The sequence below is a fragment of the Notothenia rossii genome, assembly GCF_949606895.1.
Source record: "Notothenia rossii genome assembly, chromosome: 8".
NCBI lineage: Eukaryota > Metazoa > Chordata > Actinopteri > Perciformes > Nototheniidae > Notothenia > Notothenia rossii.
The window spans coordinates 3,527,295-3,543,198 of record NC_136906.1 but is presented as its reverse complement, the minus strand read 5'-3'; the positions used below and the strand labels follow the sequence as shown (position 1 = coordinate 3,543,198).

Below are 15,904 nucleotides of genomic sequence, written 5' to 3'. Positions count from 1 at the left end.
ACATGGGTCACCATTTAAAAAATGTGAAAATCTATTTAGGAATCTATTCATGTGAACATATTTTAAGTGGGGGTGGACCTCAAATCCTCTATGGGGGGTCCAGGGGCATGCAACCCCGGTAAGATTTTTTTGTTAAACGTTGGAGTTAAATGCATCAATCTGGTGCACTTTGAGTGGGAAATAAAGAGACTAGATCTATGGGAACACCCATATGACACATAACTGTATACATTTAAATAATCATAAAATCATTAGAACATGGCCATAACCAATAACATACCATATCCAATATTTAAAAACATTTGAACTTGTTTATTTATTTGTTTTTGGTTCATTTATAGTTGTGAGTGTGTCTGGGCTCCTGAACCAGCCTCACCTGTCTCCCTCCTCTCCCCCCTGCTCCTCTTTGAGGCAGCAGCAAAGACTAGTTTTAGCTCTCAACAAGTTTTAAAAGTTTATCTTACCTTTTTTCACCTTGTCAACATTTGTTTTGAATTATTCATGCATATTTCAATAATCTCACTCCCCCCTCAAATGGAAATATATGTTTACGTAAATGGTGACCAAACCGTTTGAGACCCACAGAGATAACTTAGACTAAGTTAACTATCTAAACACTCAGAGAGTCCTTTACCTCGCCTGAGCTTTAGTTATCAGTCTCTCAGTCTGACAGGAGAGGACTCTCCTCCACCTTGTTGTTGAAACAGCTCCTTATATCCGTTAGCGCAGCTAGCTAGCACCAGATGCTAACAGCAACAATAGACGTAACCGGTGCGCGCTCTCTCTCTCTCGCTCATGCCACACACACACACACACACCCACCCGAGCTTGAATGACACAGAGACCAATCGAGGGCATTAGTATGATCTGTATGAAAGTGGCCATGTCGGCAGGCCACATCATGTAGACAGCCAGTCACCCTCTGTGAGGCAGAGTCAGACCCACATTTGCGCAGCGTTGCGTTCACAATACATACATAAAAAAAAGAATCCTCAGGCCAGCAGGCCGCTTAACAGGCCAGGCCATCGGGAAACCTCCCGGTCCTCCCGATGGCCAGTCCGGGCCTGAAAGCGGTAGACTACCGCCCAAATCGGTAGGGTTGGCCGGTATGAGGTATACATGTTACCTTTTGACAGAGCTAGGTTAGGCTAGCTGTTCCCCTATATTTCAACACAGTCTCACGGCATTTCGTGTTATAGTCACGAAATTAATCTATTGATTAATCTATTGATTCGTGTTCACCAACACGATTTCGCCATTTGTTTCGTGTCACACAGAACGATTTTAAAAGCAATGTAAATAATAACAAATTAAAAGGAAAAACAGATTAAAAAAAATTCAGATTTCAGAATTCTGACACAGAACGATTTTAGAAGCAATGTATTTCTATCTAGGCTATGTTTCGTGCCTGCACCAAATAATAACAAATTAGAAGGAAAAAAATTGGACAGCTTTTAGTATTCTGAGGCTCTGAGATTTCTTTTCCTCGCTGACGGCAAAAAAGCTCCGACATTATACAATTTAAAATAAAAGGGATAGGGTTAGGCTTAGGGTGAGATATTGAGTAAGAAAATGTTTTTATGAACCACACAGCTTCTGGTATTCCAAGACACCGACGAGACAAAAAGACGTGTTGCAGGGCAGGCACGAAACATACTACCAATAGAAATACATTGCTTTTTGTGACACCGAGATCGCGTTATCCGAATATCTTCCGTCTATGACGTTTTTTTTTTAACAATGACGGAAAAATTTGAAAGCCGTCCGTCATTTTGACAGATTAGAACAAACTCAGAACAGCCCAAAGTTTCCCCGCAGCAGGGCTCCGGTGTTATGCCGTGTTATTATGCATGCCCTCCCAAATGGAAATGATATAGTTTCCAAACCTAACTTTGCCGAACAGATCATTGAAATGTCTGTGAGGTGCAGTGGGCATGCATGACACGGCGCTAACAGTTCACGTCATTTTGAGGGGCAGCGAAAAAGTCTAGCGCAACCTCTGGTGTGACATGAAAAAAATGCGAAAATCGTGTTGGTGAACACGAATCAATAGATTAAATAAATGTTGTGACTATAACACGAAATGCTGTGAGACTGGGTTGTATATTTCTAATCATTATTCTACGCTAAGCTAACTGGCTACCGATTTACCACCAAGAGTGGTCGGGCTATAAATTGCCTAATTTAATCATGTGAAATATCCCTCTGTTTTGTGTTTTTTTAACCTAAAAAATTAAAGAAGCTTCCAAATGTAAAGATATTCCTTAACAGTTAACACTTAACTTAACACTTAACATGGGATTTGAGACATATTAAAAGATGTTCTTCATTATTCTCCAACACCTGTTGCTGGAACAAAGACGAGTGAAGGTGCTGATTGTCTGAAATGAAATCAAGCCTCACACAAGCTGATATAAAACTGCTGTGAAAAATAATAGGAAAGAGAGTCAGCTCCACACTCCTGAATAAAGTCAGCATGAAGGTGTTCGTGTGAGGCCTGGAGACGGGTCCAAGCCTCCGGACCAAGTCATTACAGAGAGGGTGATTGCAGTTCTTGCTCACATTCAGATTGGTGTAAGGGTGATGGCTATTTTAATATCCGGAGGCCTTTGCCGCTGTGCTCACCATCACCAACGGGTGTTATTACAAACATTTGAAAGGGAAGGGGGTTGTGTTTCATATAAGAGCCCCTCCTTTATCTATGTCATCATGAAGGCACCCCCCACAATGACATGAAATGATTGCTTTTTTGTTTAAGGGATAATTGTGCCGGTTTTGTATGTATTGCTTCTATAATAAATCACACAGAGAAACGTCTAACTGATTTGTTTAATGGCTTTCACGTATTTCACTATATTAATTTCATTTATTTTATATGCATCTTTATGTATGTATTATTAAATGTATGTCATTTTTTATGTCTTTATTTATGGATTTATTACAGAAATATATTTCCCCTTTTCATTTCTCTTCCTAATTCACCTGCAAAAAAAAATGGAACTAATGTAGAAATACATTAAATAAAATGTATAAAAACAACTCTTCTTATTGAATAGAAGACTGAAAAATAAGGGGTGACCTATCATGCAAAATGCACTTTTGTACGTCTTTTATCCTACATGAATATGTGTCCCCAGTGTTCCAGGGAACCCCGAAGCATTTGATCCGGGCAGATAGCGTGTGCAGCGGTCTGCTTGCGCACAGAGCCGGAGTTTGTGAGAGAGCTGGCTTGAGAGTCAATTTCTCTTCAAAATATAATTGATTGCCAGCCTCCCTTGTCCCTGGCTGGCTTGCTAGCTCGTTGGTAACGTAACTGATTTCTTCTAATGTGCCTGCATCTGGCGCTGAGTTGCCATATTCCTTTCATGAACCACTTCCTGATATCCATTGTTGCAGATAAATATAAATGATAATAGCAAAACTAACCTAGCAAGAGTAAACTGACAGGCTGCCGCATCTCACTCAAAACACCCACATCATGGCCGTATCTACCATTGAGGTCAACGAGGTCCGGACCTCGGTAATATTTTCCGAGCTGACTGTATATATAACAAAACTTGTGAAATAACTGCTATAAACGGGGTTCTTTGTAGTACTTCCATTTACTGACCATGGGGGCGCTGCATAACTACACGGCCTCGATTCAAGCAAACAGAAGAACATATCAACGGTATCAACAAACCACCGCAGCTCGGGCTTGTATCGTTGCAGCGGAGGAGTGATGAGGTATCTAGAGATGTGAGTCCAGCGGGCTGCTTGCGTTTCTGTTACTCAGGACATCATAGGACCAGCAGATCCTGTGTGAACGCTCTACGTTAGTCAGTGGACGTCCGACAACATGCACACTAACTTATATTGCAGCTAAACTTTGGTTTAAATTGCGTGAATAAACTAGCTAGAGAGCTAAAGTTAATTACATCCATCCAATGTCAGAAGGATTACCTTTTAACAAACGTTGTAATGTTTTTCTTTCATTTCAATTTGAGTAAAACATTGAAGATATAATATTGTATTGTTTTATTTTACACTGACTCAGATATAATGAAAAGACTACACCAGTCGAAGCTCAGCTTTGGTAAGGAAGAGGCAGGACAGGCAGAGAGAGAGAGAGAGAGAGAGAGAGAGGTCAGGGAGGAACTGCAGGTCCAGTCACACAAAATAATGTAGGCTTAATAACCCCATCTATCCATCTATCTATCTATTTATCTATAACAATAGTCTTCATTTATAGACAATAGGCATAATTTTAACATATATTTATTGCAGAGACGGTTTCTCAAAGCAAGTATAGAGGAACAAGCTTTCTGCTCTCAGACACAACTGCGTAGGAGCTGAGGAGAAATGAAACGCATTGCACTAAAAAAGAGAATCATATTCTGGATGCTTCATTGCGGAAATCACATGAGTAAAAAGAGCGAAGTCCTCCCAAATGTGCACTGAAATGATAAATGTTCATCACAGTAGGGACACTTTTCTGTCTTTGGGTTGTGATAAAAGCCACAGTTTGTTTGTTTCATCATATCCGAACCAACCGCCACGGGAGAGAAGCACTGGGTTTGGAAATGTTTTACTCAAAATCCAATATAAGTCATAACCAGTGTGAGATTATGTATCCTTCATCTTCGTTTCCGTCAAAACAAAGTCGTGTTTTCATCTTTTCTCCACAGTTCATCTTTAAAGACGAGAGTGTGTCGGGCCCTTTCAAACCCGCTGAGATCATTATAATTCCATGTACGGATTATCAATGGGAACTGTGTGGGAGAAGATCATAAAGAGGCAACAACACAAACAAAAACCACAACAAGGCTTTTATATCGTTTTGATGAATTGTTTTTTTTTTATATCCATCTATGGTTGTTTATTGCCATTTTGCGGTTGTTTTGTGTCTTTGTGGGTTTTTTGCATCACTTTATGGTTGTTTAGCGTGACATGAGAGGCTTCTCAATTCTTAAATGTCCCCTCCTCGACTCCTATCCTCGACTCCCCTTCTCGACTCCTATCCTAGTCCCGCCCACAGGAGATGCGAGCGGAGGAACCGAGGAGAGGAGGAAGGAGGGGAAGCAGCAGGCGGTTAGAGAAATTGAACTCCTCTCCTCTGAGCGGTCATTTTAAAGAGACGTCCATTAATGATGACAGGAGGCACAGCAGCCCTCTGTCTGATGGACAGATGTGTTCATGACCACTTATATATTTACTTTAATTCATTCAGAGTGCGGTATAATGAGACAATAACAGGCTACACACACACACACACACACACACACACACACACACATACACACACACACACACACACACACACACACACACACACACACACACACACACATATATATATATATATATATGTGTGTGCAGATATATCCAGTCTCTGATTGTGTTACGTTATTATGAGAGCGCTCTCATACTTGTTTGATTCTGAAATTGTATATATTTATATAAATATATATGTGTGTCCGCATCTGTAGCCTGTTATTGTCTCATTATACCGCACTGTGAATGAATTAAAGTAAATATCTAAGTGGTCATGAACACATCTGTCCATCAGACAGAGGGCTGCTGTGCCTCCTGTCATCATTGATAGACGTCTCTTTAAAATGACCGCTCAGAGGAGAGGAGTTCTCATTTCTCTAACCGCCTGCTGCTTCCCCTCCTCTCTCCTCGGCTCCCCTCCTCGGCTCCTCAACTCCCATCTCCTGTGGGCGGGACTAAGTCTCGAGGATAGGAGTCGAGGAGGGGAGTCGAGGAGGGGAGTTGGAGAAATGAGAAAGGGCCAAGGTCACTACCGGAGAACCAAGGAGTCGAGGAGTCGAGGAGGGGAAATTAGAGAAATGAGAAAGGCCTTTAGTATCTCTGTGGTCGTTTTGCACATTGTGTTTAGTATTGTTTTGTTTCTCTGTGTTGACGTCTTGGTCTGTTTGTGGAATGTTTTGATCTCTTCTTTTGTTTTGTGTCTTGTTCTCCTTGCCTTTGTGTTTTCTTTAATCTTTGTATCTTTGTCTTTGTTTTTTGATTGACTTTTCAACGTGAATTATTAACCATCACTTCAAACAGCCGCTCTGATCAGCAATCAAACCAGGAGCACACCAGTGCCTTGGGCCTTTTTTCTATCTCATACACTTTTATATATCTTTTGAACTTGGAAAAATAAAAGCCGGCTCAATGATGTAACATGACTTGCTGCTCTATAGAGTTCACACCCTTACAACGAAATAGGGCTTTGAAGTCTGAGTCTAAGAACAGCCAGAGACTCTTCTTTGTATCTGGTACCTGTCCGAAATGCTGGATATTTTCCCAGAAGTTTTCCGAGTGAACTTTCTTTACTGGAATTGCTTCCTATTTCCTGAAGTGTGTGTTGCTCGAGGGGAATTATTAAAGGGGCCCTATTGTGCTTTTGGGGGTTTTCCGTTCCCTGTAGTGTGTTAAGTATGTTTCTGTGCATGTCTGTAAAAGGCTCAAATCTCAAGTTAGTGAGAGAGTGTCTCTCACACACGCCCTGCCTGGAACCCCTCCATTGGACTCCTTTGTTTACTTCCTGAACATATTGACATCCATATGGGACACTCCCTCTCCTATTGGGTAGCGCTCCAACACATTGTACGTGATAAGGATCGGGACATCTCTAAGCTGTTGACCAATCACAACAGAGCCGGCCAGCTAACCAATCAGAGCAGACTGGGCTCTGGTTTCAGACAGAGGGTGAAAAGAGGTGCTGCAGCACAGAGAAAAATAAAGAGCTTTTTGAACATTAAAGCATGGAGACATGTCTCCGTAGAGACACTACATACTGATATACACCTGAACATCAGCAGGAGAGGACTCTTTAAAGTAGAGACACTACATACTGATATACACCTGAACATCAGCAGGAGAGGACTCTTTAAAGTAGAGACACTACATACTGATATACACCTGAACATCAGCAGGAGAGGACTCTTTAAAGTAGAGACACTACATACTGATATACACCTGAACATCAGCAGGAGAGGACTCTTTAAAGTAGAGACACTAGATACTGATATACACATGAACATCAGCAGGAGAGGACTCTTTAAAGTAGAGACACTACATACTGATATACACCTGAACATCAGCAGGAGAGGACTCTTTAAAGTAGAGACACTACAGCTGAACATCAGCAGGAGAGGACTCTTTAAAGTAGAGACACTACATACTGATATACAGCTGAACATCAGCAGGAGAGGACTCTTTAAAGTAGAGACACTACATACTGATATACACCTGAACATCAGCAGGAGAGGACTCTTTAAAGTAGAGACACTACATACTGATATACACCTGAACATCAGCAGGAGAGGACTCTTTAAAGTAGAGACACTACATACTGATATACACCTGAACATCAGCAGGAGAGGACTCTTTAAAGTAGAGATACTAAATAAATAAATACTTTAAAGAGTCCTCTCCTGCTGATGTTGTATGAAAATTGCTATATAAATAAAGCATTATTATTGCCAACTTACAATAGAAAAAGAGGATAATGTGGCTTTGGTTCAGGCAGAGACAAAGGGACAGATAAGCATCCATGTAATTAGAGACGTCATGCAGATTTGTGACACATATGAGATTCAAAGATAATCTCTCAGTCGGGATTGTTACAGATTTAAAATGTTCATGCCGTGTAATCCTGTCTTTTATTCCACACCGCTGTTCTTCTCAAGATAAAGGGTGATGCGTTAATTTCCCGCCATCTGACCTTTAGATAAGCGGTGATGCTGAGCCTTCCCACTGAGAAGCTCGGCTGATTCCCCCCCGCTTTGACTCTGGAGAAATGCTCATGTGGATATTTCTGGTTCAAATGTTCTTACCCTGATATGCAACCGCAGGGGATCGACTGACACATTTTAATGAGTTCAAAACTTTATGGGCAGTTTTCTCTTGCAGAAGTTTTCCTTTTAATTCGTACATTTGAAAACATCCAATAAAGTCAATGATACAGTGAAAATACAGCAATAAGAGCGAACTGAATTTGACCTTTCACATTAGATGTCTTGATCTCGTGGAGAAGCTGCATCACGATGGATATTGAGATACACACAGACACTTCACAGCATCACGAAACAGAAACTGATGGGATTGGCTTCGATACAGATTTCCCAACGCGACCTTTTGTCCTCGCTTCAGTGAGACTTTGCAATCTGTCGTCACTTAGTCAGAGAAATTGTTCAAATTGAGCACGAGTCACATCGAGTGTAAGCAGCAGTATGTACATGCAGCCTGATTAATGCCTCGAGCTCTTTGTGCACGCTTTAATGGTGTTGCAGCCGCTGAATAACACATATTTTGACATTTCTCAACTGTTAAATATGCATGCAGTGTCCCAGGAAAAGTCTGTGTAAAGAAAATGACATAACATACATAAAATACAACATTGTGAATAATGATGAGCGAATACATTTGAATGTGAATGAGATGGATTCTATGATTGGCACAAAGGATGTGTCTATTAGTGCCGGGGCTAAATCTGGGCCACAGACTGAATAATAGGCATAATGACATGCACGGTAATTATGGAGCACAAATATACTGAATGCAACATTAGAGACCAATTACCTGTTGTTTGAAAGCTATTTATGAACAATATGTATCATATAAACAAATGTTATGCGGAGGTTTGCAGTGATTAGTGCCACTGTGCAAGGTGGAGAAATAACATATTGGACTTTAAAACATTTAAAGAGGTACAGTAACGATTAATTTAATTGTTTACCCAGAGCAATTTACCATCAGCAGACACAAGGGGCCAGTTATGTTCCTTTTTACCCTTTTAGACAAATGTTGGACTGAATGACTAAACAATTACTCACATGCCTTGAAATGTCACAGAATATACCGCTTGGCATAAAAATGTACTTTAAAGGTCAGTAGAATCGCATTTACTCAAGAACTGTGTTTCAATACCAATGTCGAGGTACTTGTACTTTACTTGAGTATTTCCATTTGTTGCTTTCTACTCCACTACAGCTCAGAGGTAGACGGTGTACTTCTACTCCACTCCATGTATTTAACACCTTTAGTTACTTTACAGATGTGGATGAATGATGTGAAATATAATCAAGTGTTGAATCAGACTTTAGTTCCACCTGGAGTAAATCCACCAGCTACCCTGCAGTATACAAAGTCATTCAAACTAGCTGCACCTTTACCAGCTTTGAGAACACTTTCATGATCAATCATTATAAAACATATCACATATATTATTCTGAAATGGATCAATCTGCACAATGACTACTTTTACTGTCGCTACTTTCACTAGATTTTGATGAGAATACTTTTCTGGTTTTACTTGAGGAACATTTTTGAATGCAGGACTTTTACTGTAACAGAGTATTCCTACACTCTGGTACTTCTACTTTTAATCAAGAACAAGATCTGAGTACTTCTACTTTTACTCAAGAACAAGATCTGAGTACTTCTACTTTTACTCAAGTACAAGATCAGAGTACTTCTACTTTTACTGAAGTACAAGATCTGAGTACTTCTACTCTTACTCAAGTACAAGATCTGAGTACTTCTACTTTTACTCAAGTACAAGATCTGAGTACTTCTACTTTTACTCAAGTACAAGATCTGAGTACTTCTACTTTTACTCAAGTACAAGATCTGAGTACTTCTACTTTTACTCAAGATCTGAGTACTTCTACTTTTACTCAAGTACCAGACCTGAGTACTTCTACTTTTACTCAAGAACAAGACCTGAGTACTTCTACTTTTACTCAAGTACAAGATCTGAGTACTTCTACTTTTACTCAAGTACCAGATCTGAGTACTTCTACTTTTACTCAAGTACAAGATCTGAGTACTTCTTCCACCTCTGGTTTTGAGAAAGTGTTCCTCGTTATCAAATCAACATTTTCAATCAAGGCATCATGGATCCATTGCAAAAAACGGAAGCTGAAAACAGCCTTACACATGTACAGCAGTCAAATGAAAAATGCTCATCCAACACAAACATAATAGTAAAACACTGACAGGTAGCATTTTTCTTTGTATAATTATTCATAAACTTTTCTGTTTTCACAGTGTGGTATTAGTAGTATTACTTTAATAAAGGTTGTGTGTACTTCTTCCACCGCAGCATTTGTAATGGACATTATGTATTCATATGTATTCATGTAAACAGAGGTGTTTCCTGAGGGATAAGCAGCAGTCAGAAATGGCAGGTGGGGGGGAGTTGGCGGTTGGCCATTGGCAATAGTTGTTGGCACAGTGGACGATTGGCGGTTCGCAGTTGGAAATTGCTGTTGCTGATGGTGGTTGGCAATTGACTTTTGGTGACTGTGGTTGGCAGACCCAAACGCAGTGAAAAAGGGAACCAAGAAGTAATAACAAAAGCTGAGCTTTATTCAAAAAGCTGATTACAAACAAAGAAAAACAAAGAAACACTAATCGGGTGAAACAAGGAACAAGAACAAACACACAGACAGGTAGGGAACACACTCACAGACAGGCAGGGAACAAACTCACAGAGAGGCAGGGAACACACTCACAGAGAGGCAGGGAACACACTCACAGACAGGCTGGGAACACACTCACAGAGAGGCAGGGAACACACTCACAGAGAGGCAGGGAACAAACTCACAGAGAGGCAGGGAACACACTCACAGATAGGCAGGGAACAAACTCACAGACAGGCAGGGAACACACTCACAGAGAGGCAGGGAACACACTCACAGAGAGGCAGGGAACACACTCACAGAGAGGCAGGGAACACACTCACAGAGAGGCAGGGAACACACTCACAGAGAGGCAGGGAACAAACTCACAGACAGGTAGGGAACACACTCACAGACAGGCAGGGAACACACTCACAGAGAGGCAGGGAACACACTCACAGAGAGGCAGGGAACACACTCACAGAGAGGCAGGGAACAAACTCACAGACAGGTAGGGAACACACTCACAGAGAGGCAGGGAACACACTCACAGAGAGGCAGGGAACACACTCACAGAGAGGCAGGGAACACACTCACAGAGAGGCAGGGAACAAACTCACTGACAGGCAGGGAACAAACTCACAGAGAGGCAGGGAACAAACTCACAGACAGGCAGGGAACACACTCACAGAGAGGCAGGGAACACACTCACTGACAGGCAGGGAACAAACTCACAGACAGGCAGGGAACAAACTCACAGACAGGCAGGGAACACACTCACAGAGAGGCAGGGAACACACTCACAGAGAGGCAGGGAACAAACTCACAGACAGGCAGGGAACAAACTCACAGACAGGCAGGGAACACACTCACAGAGAGGCAGGGAACACACTCACAGAGAGGCAGGGAACAAACTCACAGACAGGCAGGGAACAAACTCACAGACAGGCAGGGAACACACTCACAGAGAGGCAGGTAACATTGACGAAAATACGACGACCGAACATGGAGCAAAGGAGAGGATAAGACTAAATACACAGAAGGGGAATCACAGGAGAAGACACAGCTGGGCAGGGGAGGCAGAAACACAAAGAGACAATCAGACACAGGAAGGAAGACCAGACAAAGGGAGAACAGAATTTGAAAATCAAACCGGAAAATGGCAACATAAATCCAAAACCATGACAGATTCAGTCAGGCTATTTGCAAAGGCTGTTGACGGTTGGCTATTTGCAAAGGCTGTTGGCGATTGACCTTTGGAGATAGCGGTTGGTGGTTGGCTGTTGCCGGTCAAGTCTCCACTTCAGTGCACAGCCACAGTGACAGGCAGCATGTTGTGAAGCAGTTCCCTTGCTGACTGAGAGCTGTCAGGAGCCAGCCTCAGACTCATGCTGCCATCAGCCAGAGCAGCAGGGGCCACTCTGAAGACCCTGCAGTGGGACGGCTGCACGGCCACAATGAACTTCCTCTTAAAGGTTTCACTCAACACGATGTAGATAAACGGGTTGATGCAGCTGTTAGCATAGCCCATGCTGATGGCAATGTTATAGGCGTACTGAAAAGCAAAAGTGGGCCGCTGTACTCCGAGGTGGGCCAGCTGCAGGATGTAATACGGGGCCCAGCAGATGAAGAACGCCAGGCAGATAACCACTGCCATACGGGTCACCTTTCTGGTCCGGACCCTCAGGCTGCGCTGGGGCAAGGGAGCAACTGTAGCGGACATATTCTGGAGAATCTTGAAGAAAACCCCACAGATGATCAGCCATGGTAGAGCGAAGGCCAAGAAGAACTGGTAGAGGGTGAACCAGTATGTGTCTGTTGCTGGGTTGGGCAGCAATAAGGCGCATCCAACTGAGCCATCCCTCCGACGCATGAGTCCTGTATACATCCAGACTGGAGTGATGGAGAGAAGAGAAAAAACCCAAACCAGAGCCACCGCCGCCCCGGCTACGAAGGGCGTTCGGACATGTTTGAAGCGAATTGGGTGAACCGTTGCCAGGTAGCGATCTAGAGTCATCACAGTCAGGATGTAGGTGCTAACAATCTGGCTGTTAGAGTCCAGAGCGGTGATGACGGTGCACATGGTGCCCCCGAAGCACCACGACCCGTTACCCAGGAGCTGGTGGATGAGGAACGGCATCCCGAGGAGAAAGAGGAGGTCTGCGATGGACAGGCTGAAGATGAAGATGTCTGGTACTGTTTGCTGCGAGCAGAACTTGGTTTTCTTCACAATGGTGTAGATGACGATAGAGTTTCCAAAGGTCCCGAGGAAACAGATGACACCAAAGATGCTTGGCATGAGCCCGTTGGTGTACTGCTCATACTCTGAGGACACAAACTGGTTATAATCATAAATCAATCCAAACTAAACATCTGATTAAATGATTCAACACTTATTTTTACATCTGTGACGAATTACTAACAATGTGTGTTGAGTCTGACAATCAATTCAGAAATGTTGAAAACACTTCCCTACGTTTCCTTTGGCTCACACTCAAACCAAAGTGACTCACAAGCCACTCAGAACATCAACAAAAGCTAAAGGCAGGTTCTTCACTTAAGCCAAAGCATTGTTAGAGAGGAGAAACAAAACAACCTACCTCCTGTTAGATTCTCAGCCGAACTGAAGGGTGAAAAAGATGAATTTGAAATGATTTCAAAGTCCATCCCAAAGAGCTTTTCGTGGTCTTTCTTTAACGTAATAATAATAATAATAATAATATATAATATATCTGTTTTGAGCGAGTCCAGTAAGACTGAATGAAGAGCATTGTAAAGGACGTACAACTAGAATCCACTCAACAAGAGCTCAACGTGCAGAGAGGCTGTTTGTTACCCTCCTGCTTCGCACTAAAAAAGAAAAAGCCAATGAGAGAGAGAGAGAGAGAGAGAGAGAGAGAGAGAGAGAGAGAGAGAGAGAGAGAGAGATAGAGAGAGAAAGAGAGAGAGACTGAAGGGCTTTATTTGCACCAGCTCTCTCCTCTCTTATTCTTCCACGTTATAGATATACTGCACGATAATCTATAATTAGCCTACACATTAAGGTGTGAGGAAATGGCATGAGGGTTGAAGGGACATTTTTAATTGAATGTGTTTGTTTTCCTTGTGAATAAAAAACATGTTGATTCTGCTTTTTGTTCAAAATGCACAAACACACATAGTCTCCGAAGCTTAGATGCATGTTGTAATTTCCATAATTTGGTCAATGCTTTCACAATGTCATTATGTTCATGTCAATAAAGATATTTTAATTTGAAGGACAGAGAGAGAGAGGTGTCTCCTTGTTAAAAGAGTACATGTCCATCTTTATCCCCTGCAGCACCGTGTGGCTTTTCAATCAGGAGAGACGGTTTTGATGTAAGTCTCTGGTAAGAACACATATTTATTGCCAGGAATACACAAATGAATGTAATGGAGTTTTGGCGATTAGGCCCCGTTGTGCGGGAGTATCATTCGGGAGGGGAGACCCGATCCGATGAAACCCCCCGGGGTCTAGACACTGGTGGTGGTGAATGGATAGTTGGGTTCGGTCTGAAGGGGAGTGGCTTAGCTTGACACTGGTGGTGGGGAATGGATAGTTGGGGTCAGTCTGAAGGGGAGGGGCTTAGCTTAGCTTGACCCTGGTGGTGGTGAATGGATAGTTGGGGTCAGTCTAAAGGGGAGGGGCTTAGCTTGACCCTGGTGGTGGTGAATGGATAGTTGGGGTCGGTCTGAAGGGGAGGGGCTTAGCTTGACCCTGGTGGTGGTGAATGGATAGTTGGGGTCGGTCTGAAGGGGAGGGGCTTAGCAAAGCTTGACCCTGGTGGTGGTGAATGGATAGTTGGGGTCGGTCGGAAGGGGAGGGGCTTAGCATAGCTTGACCCTGGTGGTGGTGAATGGATAGTTGGGGCCGGTCTGAAGGGGAAGGGCTTAGCTTGACCATGGTGGTGGTGAATGGATAGTTGGGGTCGGTCTGAAGGGGAGTGGCTTAGCTTAGCTTGACCCTGGTGGTGGTGAATGGATAGTTGGGGTCAGTCTGAAGGGGAGTGGCTTAGCTTGACCCTGGTGGTGGTGAATGGATAGTTGGGGCCGGTCTGAAGGGGAAGGGCTTAGCTTGACACTAGTGGTGGTGAATGGATAGTTGGGGCCGGTCTGAAGGGGAAGGGCTTAGCTTGACCATGGTGGTGGTGAATGGATAGTTGGGGTCAGTCTGAAGGGGAGTGGCTTAGCTTGACCCTGGTGGTGGTGAATGGATAGTTGGGGCCGGTCTGAAGGGGAAGGGCTTAGCTTGACCCTGGTGGTGGTGAATGGATAGTTGGGGTCGGTCTGAAGGGGAGTGGCTTAGCTTAGCTTGACCCTGGTGGTTGTGAATGGATAGTGGGGGTCAGTCTGAAGGGGAGTGGCTTAGCTTGACCCTGGTGGTGGTGAATGGATAGTTGGGGCAGGTCTGAAGGGGAAGGGCTTAGCTTGACCCAGGTGGTGGTGAATGGATAGTTGGGGCCGGTCTGAAGGGGAGTGGCTTAGCTTAGCTTGACCCTGGTGGTGGTGAATGGATAGTTGGGACCGGTCTTAAGGGGAGGGGCTTAGCATAGCTTGACCCTGGTGGTGGTGAATGGATAATTGGGTTCGGTTTGAGGGAGAGGGGCTTAGCTTGACCCTGGATTAAGAGGGACAGGAGGTGAAAAGGGGTGGTGGAGGGTTGCGTAGAGTCACCTGAAATGACAGCTGTCAGAGGGGGGAGGGCAGAGTTAAAAAGGGTTAGCAGAGCGCTATGATAGGCTTGTGAGAATAGAGTGAAGTGATTGGTTAAGCTGGAGAGTGACGCCCCAGATCACTTATTGAGAGGAGAGAGAGTGGTAACATGGAAATAGTAAAAGAATGAGTAAAGAAGGTCTTCCTGGTTGAACTTGCGCTGAGCTTCATTACTGTGAGTCCTGTACATCATATTATGAAAAGATGTATCATCCCATAATACCAATGCACTCATCCTATGAACCTCTGACGGGATTTGCATGATTTACAATTACTTATTGAAACAGAGGCTGAATACTAAATTGTACTTAGCTTACAATAAGCAGTACACACGTTCTATTGTTCTTTGTTCATTTGTTTAATTTCCATTTTCAAAGAAAAAGTATCATTTCTAATTTTGTAATTTTTTACATTTCATTTTCATTTTTTTAATTACATATATTTTTATTTTTAAATCACATTTTTATTCTATAATATTTTCTGTTTAATCATTTTGTCTCATTTCTGTCTTACTTTTACTGTTTGGGTTATCAGTGATTCACTTTTGTCTTATTTTATAGCATTTATTCTCTTTTCTATTTACCTCCCTCTATTCCATGTAATACTATGTGTGTATATTGTATTAATCATGTATGAATATAGTGTGTGTAACATGTATCATGTCTTTAATCGGGTACACATGCTGCATTTGTACTATTATATTATAGCCTCTAACTTATATGAAATGCTATCTTGTTTGATGTTTTTAAGGTGTCATAGCACTTTGAGCTGCATCC

The 15,904-nt window shown here is 42.8% G+C and overlaps 2 protein-coding genes across 2 annotated transcripts in view; both read right to left on the bottom strand.

The window, feature by feature from the left end:
* LOC307016330 (phosphoinositide 3-kinase regulatory subunit 6-like) overlaps positions 1-15,904 on the bottom strand; it is a 492,324-nt gene that overhangs the window by 244,910 nt on the left and 231,510 nt on the right. The gene's annotated exons all lie outside the window — the stretch shown is intronic.
* Positions 11,701-12,711, bottom strand: mchr1b (melanin-concentrating hormone receptor 1b; the record flags this gene model as incomplete). Its single annotated transcript, XM_079646115.1, has 1 exon — positions 11,701-12,711. Exon 1 carries the CDS (start codon positions 12,694-12,696, stop codon positions 11,701-11,703), a length of 996 nt encoding a protein of 331 aa, XP_079502241.1. The 5' UTR covers positions 12,697-12,711.